Source organism: Poecile atricapillus, chromosome 1, assembly GCF_030490865.1.
Source record: "Poecile atricapillus isolate bPoeAtr1 chromosome 1, bPoeAtr1.hap1, whole genome shotgun sequence".
NCBI lineage: Eukaryota > Metazoa > Chordata > Aves > Passeriformes > Paridae > Poecile > Poecile atricapillus.
In genome coordinates, this window is record NC_081249.1 from 123,773,835 (window position 1) to 123,787,265 (window position 13,431).

The window sequence follows — 13,431 nt, forward strand, 5'->3', positions numbered from 1 at the left end:
CAATTTTGAATTTGTGGAGTAGGGAATGTGTTGTCTTTGGATCCTGAGGGTGCTGTGCTGACAGTTCCCAGTCAGGAGAGAGTGAATGGAGACCTTTGTGGGAGAGATGTAGCAGAGGGAGGAGAAGGGAAATCCGGATCCAGAGATAGGATGGCAGTAACAGCTCCGTGACACGGAGAGGAGCTGGCAGGGATGCACCTGCCCTTGAAATTCCCACAGGCAGCACAGTTTGCAGCCACACGTGTAGAACACAGAATCACGGCGCAGCTTGAATTATTTAAGCTCAGCAGCTTGAAGGAAGCTCCCAAAGCAGTCATGGAAGGGTGTGATTATAATATATAGAAGAGCTTTAATATTTACTATAGAAAAACCTTACACCTTGTTCTTCAAAATAAAGTCTTGGGAATAATTTGTTATTCCATTTTGTCCGTGAAACAGGAAGGGTGCCAGAGCTATCTGAGCAAAGTGACATATGATTGATATTTTACCAGACTCAGCCTTCTGCCACAAAGGAATCGAGTTTGCATTTTGCATATATGAAAAATCAGATGAGCAGGGCTTGTGTGGGTTATTTTTTTTAAAACCTTGATTGGCAAAGCTTGTGCTCCTTCTATAAACATGTCTGCAAAAGCTGTCCCGGGATATTTTTGACTTGGTTTTTCAAACTACTTATAGGCATGTTTTAGGGTGTTGTTGGCGTAGCTGTCACATGGCAGCTTTGTACAGAACCTATTTAAAGTTGTAACAGGCAATTCTGTAAATGGGTGATATTTAAGAGATCTGATATTTTATAGTTAGAGAATCCCAAATTTATTTAGGTTGGAAAGGACCTTGAGGATCATCTCATTCCGCACCCTGCTCCAGGCGGGGATGCCTTCCGCTATCCCAGGTTGCATCAAGCTCTGTCCAACCTTGTCTTGGACCCTGCCAGGGATGGGGCAGCCACAGCTGCTCTAAGCAACCTGTGCCAGGGCCTCCCCACCCTCCCAGGGAAGAATTTCATCCCAATATCCTGTCTAACCCCGTGCTCTGGCAGTAGGAAGCCATTCTCACTTATCCTGGCACTACCTGCTCTTCTGAAAAGTCCCTTTCCCTCTTGCTGCTGCTGTTCCCTGGGATGTTTCAGGATTGCAGTATCTGTGTGCTGCAGCCTTCCCGTTTTTCCAAGTGGTCTAGTGTGCACCTCCCATCCTTTCCCATGTTTCTCTTGCCTAATCTCTGGACTCTGAATGCCTTCATTGAAAGGAAACCTTAGTAATTTAGTTCACTGGGGAGTGATGCAGCAAAAGCCAAGTGACAAAGCATCTCTTTCCATCAAATTGTCAGCCTGGAGACAAGCTCAGCCTTATTTCCACCCCCACATCCTTGTACTTACCTGCAAATGCCAGGGAATTCCTTTGCCCTACCTGGGCTTTCCTTGCAGCGGCATGCTTAAGGCTGCTTATCCACAGCACTCCATGGGTAGCTGCTGCTGCTGCTACAGCTGGGGAGATTCCTGTGGGAAGCACTAGTGATGGATGCTGTTTGGGAATTGCCATATGCTCTAAATTCCATTAATTCCAAGTTTCCTTCTCCTCCTGGTGCATCCCTCCCTAACTTGTTGAAAGGCAAAGAAAATACGTTCCCTCTTGAGAGTAGGAAGGTAGTCATGTTATCCATCTCTGAGCAAACTAACGGCACAGAAACAAGTCCGGGTCTCTGCTTCCAGTTTTTCCTGGCTTTGGAGTGGGTCTGGAGTTTTGGGGAGGCAAGGATAGCTTTGCCTGTGGGTAAGCACAGCTTTTGCATCTCTTCTGCAGAGAGTGAGTATGAAACTGCCTGTGTCGCTGCCTCTTGAGCTCTGACCCCACTCAAGCCAATTTCAGTGGGATTTGGAAGGATGTGAAGAGCAGAAGAGGCACCAGAGCTTCCCACAGACACACAGAACAACGCTGCTTTATGTTGGGGGTCACAAGCAAAAGGCTTATGACAGCTCTTGGGGGTGTAAATCTGCAGTTCTTCAAGGCCATAGGAAGTGGTTTTGCCAGTGTTGATCACGGGTGTTCAGTGAAGGCTTTGCTTTCAGAAACTTGGGGTTTACTTTAATGCAAATAACGTACCAGACCCAGCTTTGGGGCTCCAAACTTGATCAGGGTTTGGTGCCTGATGTTGGAGTCGCTGAGGTCACTTATCAGTGCCCACATTTGTTTTTCACTTCATCATTTCCTGCCGGTTTTGCTCAGTGGCAGCCAGACACTGACAAAGTGACACAGTGTTACAGCTTCTTGCCATTGGTAAAGGGGAAAGGAAAGCCGGTGCCTTTCCGAGAAGTAATGTGCTTTTCCCGATGTTGCATTAATTATCCAAACAACCTGCCCTGTTTTTGAGTTTGAGGAAATATCCTGTGACTCTCCCCCACGCTTGTACTTTGTTCACTTCCACTGATGTTTTCCCACTTGTCCCCGTATTTCCTTCCTTCTTTTCCCACACCATTTCCCCCTTCCCTTTACCCTCACTTTTCCCCTTTTTTCCCCTCTTTTTCACCCCCCATTTATTTTCCCCTTCTTTTTATCCCCCCCTTCTCTTCCCACCCCTCTTCTTTTTCCCCTATTTTTTCCCTTTTCCTCTTCCTTGAGAATGCTGCTTGCTGAGGCTGTGGAGAGTGTGAGAACAGCCAGAGAAATGTAATTTTGGCTTCCCCAGACAGAGCACTGCCACTAGGCAAGATCTGAAACCAGATAACCAAGGCTGAGCCAGACCTTCCCAAGCAATCAGCCAGGGAGCTCCTCAGGGATGTTCCCAGCTCTGGCTCTGGGCAATGCAGGTCAGGCCTGCACCCAGCCGGATTTGCTCCCTGTGCTGCTGCTTTTGGACATATTTGGCACTTGGGGTGTGAAGCCTCGGGCTCTCATTGCAGTTGTCTGTGATTTATCACGGCCACACACAAGCTGCAAGACTCCCAGCCGGGTGGCTGGAGCACACACAGGCTTTTGCAACGGGGGCATAATTACGGGTGTTGGAGCTGGGAGTGAAGCAGAGCCCAGTCCAGGACAGCTCCCAGAGATCCTCTTGGCTGTGCCAGAGTTGCCCCACATCCCTTTTCATAAGCCTTTTGGAAGCTGTGGAGGCTGTGTGTCCACATGGCTTTCAGGAGCTGCTGGCAGTGAATCATAGAACCCTGGAATGGTTTGGGTTGGAAGGGATCTCAAAGCTCAAACAGTTCCACCCCCTGCCATGGGCAGGGACACCTTCCACTATCCCAGCTTGCTCCAAGCCCCATCCAACCTGGCCTTGAGCACTGCCAGGGATGGGGCAGCCATAGCTGCTCTGGGCAAACCTGTACCAGTGCCTGAGCATCCTCACAGGGAAGAATTTCTTCCCAGTATCCCATTTAATCCTGCTCTGCTACAATGGTCAGAGCTATGCTGATGAGTGAGAGAAACCAGCCCTTGCTGCAGCCTAATGAGCACTGTATAAACAGTTTCCTCCAGAGCATGTGGGTGATGGAGCTTTCAATGAGTCTCAGGAGAAAAATCTGGACTGGACCCTGGGAAGACAAATTGCAGCTTCCAACAGCTACAGATTTTCTGAAGGTTTGAGAGGGAGGTGATGTTTCTACTCATAGGATGTGCATGGCATTCAAGGAACTCAGCCTGGGATACCTGATGCTGCTGCGATTTATCTGGATTTCCTGTAGCTCCTGCAAGGCTTCTTCCATTCAACACGTTCCTTAGAGCACTGGGAATTACTCACCTGCAAAAGCAGCAGGGAGAAAGGAGCCAATCCTCCAGATACTCACAGTTGTGGGGATGTTGTCACAGCATAAGCTGTTCCAATGGGAATGGATAGACAGGATTCAAGTAGATGGGGCTGAGAGTCGTCGGAGCGGTGCTGTGCTTGGAGAGGAGGATTGGTGTTGTCGTAACTCTTTGTGTGTTATTGAAGTGCCAAATGGATTAGGAGCTTTAAAAGCTTTAATTTCTGTGCTTTTGGCATCGTGTCTTGGAATGTGCACATCTCCGTAGTGAAGCTCTGGAGAGGAAATGGGGCTTGAAGGGGTAGTCCCAGACTAGTTTCTTCTAATTTCACTTGCAATCAAGTGCTGGAGAGGGAGAGACAGATGCTGCAGCTGCATGATTACAGAATATGCAGCTGTTATCACACTTGCATCTTTTCCTGCTAATGAGGCACCAACTCTCTCCTGAGTTTGCTGTTTGGGTAATAGTTTTATTCTAGCACGAAACTAGAAGTGGTTGTAATTTTTCTTTATTCTGATCTGGTTTGGGTTCAGCGGCTGGCAAGATGGTTTTTCAGATCTAGTCTGGTTTGAGGAAGGAGTTGCCAGAGGAATGTTGCCTAGAGAAGCTGTGGCTGCCCCATCCCTGGAAGTGTTCAAGGCCAGGTTGGACGGGGTTTGGAGCAGTTTGGGCCAGTGGAAGGTGTCCCTGCCCAAGGCAGGAAGTTGGAATGGGATGAGCTTTAAGGTCCCTTCCAATCCAAACCATTCTTTGATTGTATGATAAGGAGGCAGCGATTCCAACTAGCTTTAAAATGGTTGGTGGGCTCTGGATGCAGCTGGGTAGTCTGAGCTGCTTGGAACTTTAATTTCCAACACTTTAGTGTCTTCTCATCATTAATCCAGTTCCTCAGCCACGAGCAATAAACGGGTGGTTCTGATTTAAGTAGCTTCACTTTCAGTTCTCCACATTGTCTCGCTCTTTCTTGGAGACTTCTGGGCACAGGCAGCTTTTCTGTGCTTTGTGAAGCATTACAAAGGTGGAGAGAGGATGAAGAGCTCTGCCACTCTCCCTTCCCAGCTGGCAGGAGCACAATACCCACTGGAAGGAAGCTCGGCAGGACTCTGATTTTGAGGAATGATGTATTTGCCTGTCAGAGGGCTGAGTTTTGAGCTGTGATCAAAAGTTCTGTCTCTGTGTTGTGCTGAGGGAAGAGGAGGGATTGCCAGATCCCAAGTGATCTGGGAGCAGGAGCATCCCCCTCACAAAGCAATCCACGAAGTGCAGGTGATTGCAGAGGTGTGGAAAAACCTCTGAGTACTGCAGCACACTAAGGATAGCTTTGTTCCATAGGTGCTGGCAGTGAATCATAGAATTCTGGAATGGTTTGGGCTGGAAAGCTCAAACAGTTCCACCCCCTGCCATGGCCAGGGACACCTTTCACTATCCCAGGTTGCTCCAAGCCCCATCCAGTCTGGCCTTGGACACTGCCAGGGGTGGGGCAGCCACAGCTTCTTTGAGCAACCTGTGCCAGGGTCTCACCACCCTCACAGGAAGTTTGTTCCTAATATCCCATCTAACCCAGCCCTCTGTCAGGGTGGAGCCATTTCCCCTTGTCCTGTCACTCCAGGCCCTTGTTCAAAGCCCCTCTCCAACTTTTTTGTAGGCTTCTTCAGCTACTGGAATGGACAATTTGGTCACCTCAAAGCTTCTGCAGGCTGAACAATCCCAGTTCTCTTACACCCCCTTCCCTCAGTCTCTCCCAGCCTTTTCCTAACTTTAGAGCATCTATGGCATGAACAGTCACACCTACAGCACCCAGTTTTTAGCAGTTATTCCAACTCATTTGAGCACGAAACCCCCAGGATGTGTGGTGCCAGGCCGGGTCAGGCACCTGCCTGTGGAAACCTGTGAAGAACAAGGTGCCTGATGCTGGGTTTAAGGCAAACCATGGCTTTTTATTTTGGGGTTTTCACCTCTGCTGGAGGCTCAGTCTCTCAGCAGGGACAGTAGAAAATAAGATGAAAGTTGCAAGGAAACCACTGGTCCATAGAGCATGAGAAGAGTTGTCCTCCCCAGGGCATGTTCTGCAGGATACCTGTTTTGTCTCTGCTAAATCCTGCTCTGCCTTATCTATTTTTTAAAACTGTAGTTCTCTACCAAACTCCAGAGATCACATGTGGCCAGTTTAGCCTCTTGTGCAAGAAGAATTAAGTTCTGGAAGAAATTCTGTCTGCCTTGATCCTCCTAATTCCCAAAGCCTGATTTTCCAATAAGAAAAATGTGGACATATATAAATGTTTGTTCCCCAGCAAGCTCTCCCCCTGGAGCACCAGCCATGGGATATACCCTGTTTAGCAGGGTGGAGGGACTCAGTCACCCCAAAACCCATTGCCAAGAGCATGACATCTAGAAAAGCACTGTGCAAACCCCAGCGGGTTTCAATTCCTGAATTTCCCTTAGTTAATGCATATATAAGTAAGGCAATTAAAACACATCGGGCTTATTTCAAATAGATAATCTAATTATCAGCTTGATTAAACCATATCAAATGAACAGTTCTTGTAATTCGGGAGCTTTGTTCTAATCACTGCCAAAGCAGTAGGAGCTTTAATTAAAAGCCTCAAAAGTGGCAGACCAGTGTCAATTGAGGGGAGTTACAGCCCGAATCCTGATTGCAGGGAAGAGCAAACCCATCCTAGGTGGATGCTGATAAAAAGATCAGCTCTTTGCTGCCAGTAAATGGAATTTGACTGTTTTGTAAATACCATTGAATGAAAGTAATTGTCCTTTGCTGCTGTTTCTGATGCTCAGGGACAGACTTCATTAAATCTATTCCACTATCACTCAATTACACTGACATTTTTAATGTCTATAGGTTAGTATCACACAGCCATACCCTGTCTCAGCCTTGGACCTACAGCTTCATATGCTAACGTGTGCTCCTTCAGACTGCAGAATTACTTAATTAAAAGGTGGATAACTCAGGAAGTCCAGGCTTCTTTTTCCTGACATGAATGTATCTTTAGGGCCTCTCTGCCCATCGTGATTTGGTGTTCAGTGCCCACAACTTCTATGAAACACAGCTACAGGGATTGACAAGAGCAGCGGACAGCCAGGTTCCAACCTGCACAGGGATTTGCATGTATTTAATTTATTAATGTTGGCAGGTCTCTGCTTAATAGCCCAAGTTTTCTTTTCACCTGAGTAGGTGGACTTTCTGTTTTTCTTTTGCCTAATTGTCTCAGAAAATGATACTGGAACAGCCTGCCTGTATCAACATGCAGGCAGTCACAGACTGGGGGTTATTTCTGCTCTGTACCCTGGACCAGCCTTCAGATTTTGGAGATTTGATGGGAATTTGTAAGGGGTTAGGAGCAGCATCAGTGGAAGAGCTGGGTGAGCAGCTCTCTGTCCAGACCCAGCTTTCCCCAGCTGCTGTGGCATTTGCCATCACCACCTTGTTTTTAATTACTGTCATGTTCCATGGCTTAATATTAAACTGATTGCATCCTGTCTCTTAATTGGCTTAACTGGCTCTCACCCAAAGAGACTCCGCTGTATGGAAACAAGCTTCCCCAAATATTTCCTAGCTGGCAGTTGGTGCTTTGTGAGGAGATGGGACCCTCTCAGCGATATTAATAGATGTTTTCTCCCGTTCATTCCCAGGATTGGACATTGATCCTATGACGCATGCCCGGAAAAAACAACTTTTCCTTCTAAAACATCCAGCTGGTTCTGCTGGCCAGGCCTCGTCGCCAATAGGCAGCAGGAGGATGGACAGGGCCAACACAGAGCAGCGGGACGGAGATGCCTCGGAGGCTCCAAACTGTCCCAGTAGGTTTGTAGGGAGTAACAAAAGCAAGAGTTTGCGTGAAGTGCGAAAGACATACCCGCTGCGGAGGCGGCTGCTCCCCTCGGTGAGCAAAAAGACCTGCAAGGTGCTCCTCACCAGGCTGGAGGATGTGGCTGGCTCTCTGTCCAAACAGACCCCAAGCTGTAAAAAAAAGCACCTTCCCAGCTGGGTTGAGGATTTGGGATCTGCTTTGTTCTCGGAACAAGTTCAGCCTGTGGGAGCGGGCAAGAGTGACTCATCTGGGGAGAAGTGCACGGTAACTTATCCTGGGCCGGAGCAGGACTTTGATCCTGCTCCCTCGGAGCCCAGGAAGCGCCGGCTGGCCTCGCTGAACGCGGAGGCGGTGAACAACCTGCTGTTCGAACGGGACGATGGCTTGTTATCCGGCAGGCGCTTCCGCAGGGACTCTGGGAAGGCTGCTGGGGACTGTACCCTCAAGGGCTTGCAGTGCAAAGCCGGTGACAACTGCCCTGCCCTGGAAAAACCGGCTGTGAAAACAGGGAAAGGAAAGAACCGGCATGAGGCCAGTCAGAAATGTAATAGCTGTGAGCATTCGCTGGACGAGGTCTTTGATGATGGGGCAAAGAGGGAGGATGGTGCCGTCTCCTACCATCCCACCCCAAAGAGACTGGCCAGCCTGAATGCCGTGGCCTTCCTGAAGCTGACCCACGAGAAAGACCAACCCCTGAAACAGAGGAGTAAATCGGACGGAGAGGGCAAGTCCGAGAACCACTGTTCAAAATCTACACTCAAATGGGCCAAAGCTGGTCGGAAGAACTGTGTCAAATCCAAGAAGGAAGTGGCCAGCTTAAAAATGGACGGGCAGCATGGCTGGCAAGGCCAGACCCTGGGCACATTTGGGAAAGGGGAGCAGCGGGACTCTTCCAGGCTCTATGGGACGTCAGAACCTGTCCCCTACGAGTCGCTGTCTGGCTCCTACGCCAGCACAGAGGGCTTCTACCACAGACTGCCTTTGCTCATGGGAGGGCAAGCTTCCATGAAGCCAGAGTATGGAAGACCCGGAGAAAAATCCCCAACCCCCAAACAGGAATTTCATCAGCCTTCCTTTCCTGTGCAGCAGTTCCCTCCCTTGCCTGTGCCCGGGAATCACACGGATTGTGGATGTCTCTATGAATCCTCAGATCTGACTCCGTTGAACGGGTTTTATGTTTATTATGGCCAAAGTGGATACAGTGGCTATTCCCCCTGCTCCATTTATCCCAAGGAGGAGCTGTCGCAGGCTGCGACCTGCGAGGGGCTCCTGGTATCTTCCGGTTCCTTGCCATCAGGTGCTCATTTCCAGCCCCTGCACTGGTGCAGCTCTCCGTACTGCTGCGGGGAGGGAGCGGCCGTGAGCAGCTACAGCGTCTGCGGCGTGGTGCACGTCCCGGAGGGCAGGATCGGCAGCGTGCACACGGGACGGAACAGCTACCCCTACAAAATGCCTTTTGCAGCAGGTAAGGTGCAAAGTGCGCGCAAATCCCGGCCGGCGTTCCCGGGAGAAGAGGGTGGCTCGGCGCGGTGCCTGCTTGCCTGGAGGCTGGTTCCCTCTGCGAGCGGTTCTCAGCTCCACAGCCGAGCTGCGGCTTGGAAGGGATCCGCCTTCCACCTCCCTTTCCCCCGTTTTTAGCCCGGAGGGTTTTTCCCACTGAAAGGTCTTGTTGGTGTGGAAAGCAGAGAATCGGTGAAAGGATTTGGGCAGCGAGAAAGTTGACTCACGGCTTGTCACGCTGGAGCTAAGGCTGAGCTTTGATCTGTGTAAAACGAGCAGGGTTCAGTTCCTGCACTCCATCCCGCTGCGCCGCTCCGAGAGGGTCGAGAGCACACCAGGATGAGTTACTCCTCCCATCCCAAAACCTCGCTCTGGGGGCTGAGGCATCCTCACAGAGCCTGTGGAGAAGGAGGCATTGACTGCTGTTAGACTCTCGTGATGCCAGCTGGGGGCTGCAGGCTTTTTGGATTCCGTGGATGGATCAGAGCTGGCAGGGCTGTGTAAGAGTTTCACTGTGGTGGTCTAAGTGCCAGGTGCACTGTTAGTTTGGGAATTCTTGATCCCATCTTTGGTTCCGTGTCTGACAATGAAGCACTGGAATGAGGAGGGGTGAGGGGGTATGGAAACATTGTTACCTGCCTGGCTCTCTGTCCCCGGCTGCTTTTCAGACTTCCTGCTTTATCTTGGAGCTTTGCCTCTGCCGTTGAAAAATACCTTTTTAAATATTTAAAAGTGGAGTGCTGTGTGGGGGTTATCAGACACCAGTACCGTGTGTAAAGCCATCAGGCTGGACAGTGCTGCAAACAGTCGGTCTGTAGAGGAGGCTGCTCTCCAGCTGCTGGGAGTGCAGCCAGCAGTGGGAAAGATCCAGTGGGATCTTTCCACTAGCCACGTGTTCCAGCCAGGAGCTGGCATGACTTACCCACTGAGAACAGATTTTCAGGTAGGTGGATGGAGTTTTGGTTCAAGCGAGGCTTTGTCATCTTCCGTTGTAGGAAGCTGCTGAAACTCAGGAGCGTTTGGTTGAAGTGTAATTTCTGTTTTCCCGAAATATCCCCGCTGTCATGGTGCTGCTTCCTACGGCAGCAGCCAGACAGGGCTTGCTGGTGGCTTCAGAGCTCTTGAAAGTGGAGTGCTCACAAGACAACCAGCTCAGCAGTGTGTTCTTGCCTGACAGTTTCTGTGTAGTGCCCCGAGGTCATACCAGTCTACTTTGTTCCTCAGCTTTTGCATGCTGGTGCCTCTGATTTTGTGCAGCCAGAAGGATGCAGGCAGTGCAGATGGAGTATTTTCCAGAGCTCAGCGCTCCCTGTGGATTCAGTGATTCCTCTTGGTGCTGGCAAGGGCAGCAGCAGTTCCAGGAGTGGGTATTTGCTAGTGTGTCACCCTGCTACTGAGATCTCCCTTGCTGTGATTTCCTTCCTGAGAGCAGCTTAGATTTAAAAACTTATAACAACGGAATCATTGAGATTTTGGTTTGTGGATTGAAACATATAAGGAGGTCTCAGGGAATACTGACAGGGCCTTAGGTTTAGGGATTGATTTTTATATAATTATGCACCTCTGAAATATTTTCCTTCCCTAGAGTGAGGCATTTTAATGAACTGAAGAAGCACTTTGGCTGCAAGCAGCAGGCTCCCATCAGAGAGGGATACTGCCTGACATGCCGAATGCTGTGTGTTACATCTGTCTGATTTGGTGTCTTCCAGGTGTTTATAGGGAAATACCAGTGTCTGTGTGGTACAAATCCAGGGACTGGGCTGTGATCTTGGGCAGTGTGAGAGCAGAGTGGTGGAAAGCGGCTGGGACAGGCTGTGAGAGCTGCTTTAGTGCCAGTGCTCTTGGAGCGGCTGGAAGTGCGTGTGACCAAGGAAGGAGTCCCAGGGGTGCCACCAAGAGCAGCTCTGCACCAGGGCACTGACGTTCAGTAGAGATTTTTGTGAAGCTTCATTCTGCTCTAGCTCAAGCTCAAAAGCTGCTTTTGTGAGCAAAATACCTGAGAGGTGATTCCTTGCTTCATGTGTCCTGCGCCTGCCAGTGCCTGCATCCTGATGTCCGGGCACTCTTGGGGGGCTCCTGTGACATTTGCTACTCAGGGTTGATTTGATTAATTGGTTGATTTGATTGATGAGGATGATCTGTGGCATCCCTTGCACTCACAGCTCCACAGTGGCTTTGCTGCAGCCTTTAGGGAGGGTAAGGTGGGGAGGCAGGAATGAATAATTTCCTGTTTCTTTGAGGGGTCCCAGCAGTTCTTTGGGTGGAGCTGTGTGGCTTTGGGTGGAATTTTCCCTTCAGATTTGTAAGCTCTGGTCTGAGGCATCTCCTGTACCCTGACTGGAGCTGTCCTTTGGTCACCCCAAAAAGCACAGTCTCAGGTTTAGGGAACAGGGGTGCATCATATATTGGTCCAGAAGCTCTTTTCCTGCTGATAGGACGTAATTACAACTGGTTCTTCCATTGGCCAGGTTGGGGCTTGTTTGTGACTCCTGAGCGGAGCAAGGAATTTCTGGGATGCTCTGAGAGGCAGTGTCAGCCAAATTCCAACCTGCTGAGGTTCCTGTGTCTGCTGCAGGGAACAGTTTTGCTGAGGATGCAGCATCTTGTGGTTGTGTTCCGCCTTGTTTCATCTTTCTGGACTTAATTTGGAGAATCTTCTCAATTTTCCCTGATTAGTAGAATTCGGCTTTTTGAAAGAAGCTGGCTGCTTTTGGCAGTATGATTTAATCCTTCCCATTGTTTTGATAAGCCTTTTATTTCTATTATACATATTGACAGGCTGGAACTGCTTTGGACACTGGCCAGCCTTGTGTGTATTCCTGGCTGGCATTACTTGGGATTCAGATGGGTTTGTTGTGGTGCAGTGTCATCGGCGGAGCACTGGAACACGCAGGCTCGGAAATGGCTTTGCTTTTACAATCCAGTGACAGTGCAAAATGAAATTACAGCCTGAAGAGTCTTTACAGCTATAATACAATAAAGGGGATTTCAAGGAAAAGCGGCCGTGGTGTGGGACAGTCCCGGCTGTGTAGTTGCTTTATGTTCCAGATGAGATCCGTGACTCATTTCTTCCCTTCCCTTAGAAGGCTGCAAGTCTCTGGACCAGCTGAACCTCACAATCCCGGTGGCAGGACACCCCGCGTCACCTGCCCACCCGCTCTCAGGATGTCCCGTGCCCAGCGTGCCGCCGGCTGCAGAGCCCGTTCCTCACCTGCAGACCCCCAACTCTGACCCTCAGACCATGGCCCGAGAATGTCCTCAGAGCTCCAAGCCTCCCAGCGGCTCCAAGTCCGGGCTGCGGAATACTCCAGGCTGCCTGCACGCCTCCAACAGCAAAGCGGCGGGGGGCCATTCCCACCCCAAGCAGCAGCGGATCAGCCGGCGCAGAGCCACCAACGGCTGGATCCCCGTGGGCACGGCCTGTGAGAAGGCTGTCTACGTCGTGGTAGGTGTCTGAGTGCTGGGGCTGGGCAGGGACAGCTGCCTGTGCACCTCCAGGCATGAAGGCTTGGGAGTTCTGCAGCTCGCTTCCAGCTGGAGATGGTCACTAGGTGCTGTCTAGAACCTCTTGGTGAAATTCCAGTGGGAGCAGAGGTGCTGCAGGCTCTGTTGCCTCTGCGCCCTGGTGTTACCTTGCACAGTGTGGTTTGGGAGGGGAGGAGAACCTGCTGCTCCTGTGCTGGCCTCAGCTGAAAGGTGACGGATCCTCCCGGCTCCAGTATGTACGAGGGTGGCACCTCTGAGGCACGTGGGAGTCCATCCTACAGGCATCATCCTCCAGCTACTTTCTCCTGGGTATGGCAAACCTGTCTGAGAAGCTGAGGGTTGTTGTAGCGTCAATTATAAGGGGCAGGTCTACAGGCAGCTCTCATAAGGTGGCTCTCACGGTGTCTGTAGCCCCACAAGGATCTTCCAGAGCACAGAGGACTGAGACATATACTGGCTCCCAGGTGGAATTTTTCTAGCACCCAAAATCCCCTTTCTTGTAACTTGTATAATGGCACAGCTCCTCCAGGGATTTCCTGTCTGTACTTTCCCATTTGTTGCGTTCAGGGGCAGAGACTGGTTCCTGTAAAATGGGAGATTTCCTGCCAGAGAATTCAATTAGCTCCAGTCAAGTCCACTTCAATTGCAAGAGAAGGCAATATCCTTCATCTTATTAAAGCATAAGAGCTTGAAATGGGCCCCACGTGGTGTCTGGGAAGGTGGGACAAGGCATTGATGTGCAGTAGATGTCAGGAGGAAGGAGGGCTGTGGTCCAGGCAGGATCTGTGCTGCTGCTTGGTGTGGTGGCACAAGCTTGGGCTGCTGAGAGGAGCAGCCAGGGCAGGTTTTAGAGCTTTAGCCTTTGGGACTGTGTCCAGGTG

General features: G+C 50.3%; 1 protein-coding gene across 2 annotated transcripts in view; it reads left to right on the forward strand.

Moving 5' to 3' along the window:
* The window catches only part of BAHD1 (bromo adjacent homology domain containing 1), a 35,532-nt gene that overhangs the window by 12,681 nt on the left and 9,420 nt on the right, over positions 1-13,431 (forward strand). Inside the window, exons 2-3 of one of the 2 annotated variants that reach the window (XM_058848170.1) lie at positions 7,386-9,029; positions 12,148-12,509. In XM_058848170.1, the coding sequence (XP_058704153.1) occupies positions 7,403-9,029; positions 12,148-12,509 (1,989 nt within the window). In that variant the 5' untranslated portion in view covers positions 7,386-7,402. The remainder of the gene's footprint in view (positions 1-7,385; positions 9,030-12,147; positions 12,510-13,431) is intronic. The other variant, XM_058848161.1, reaches the window with a different exon arrangement.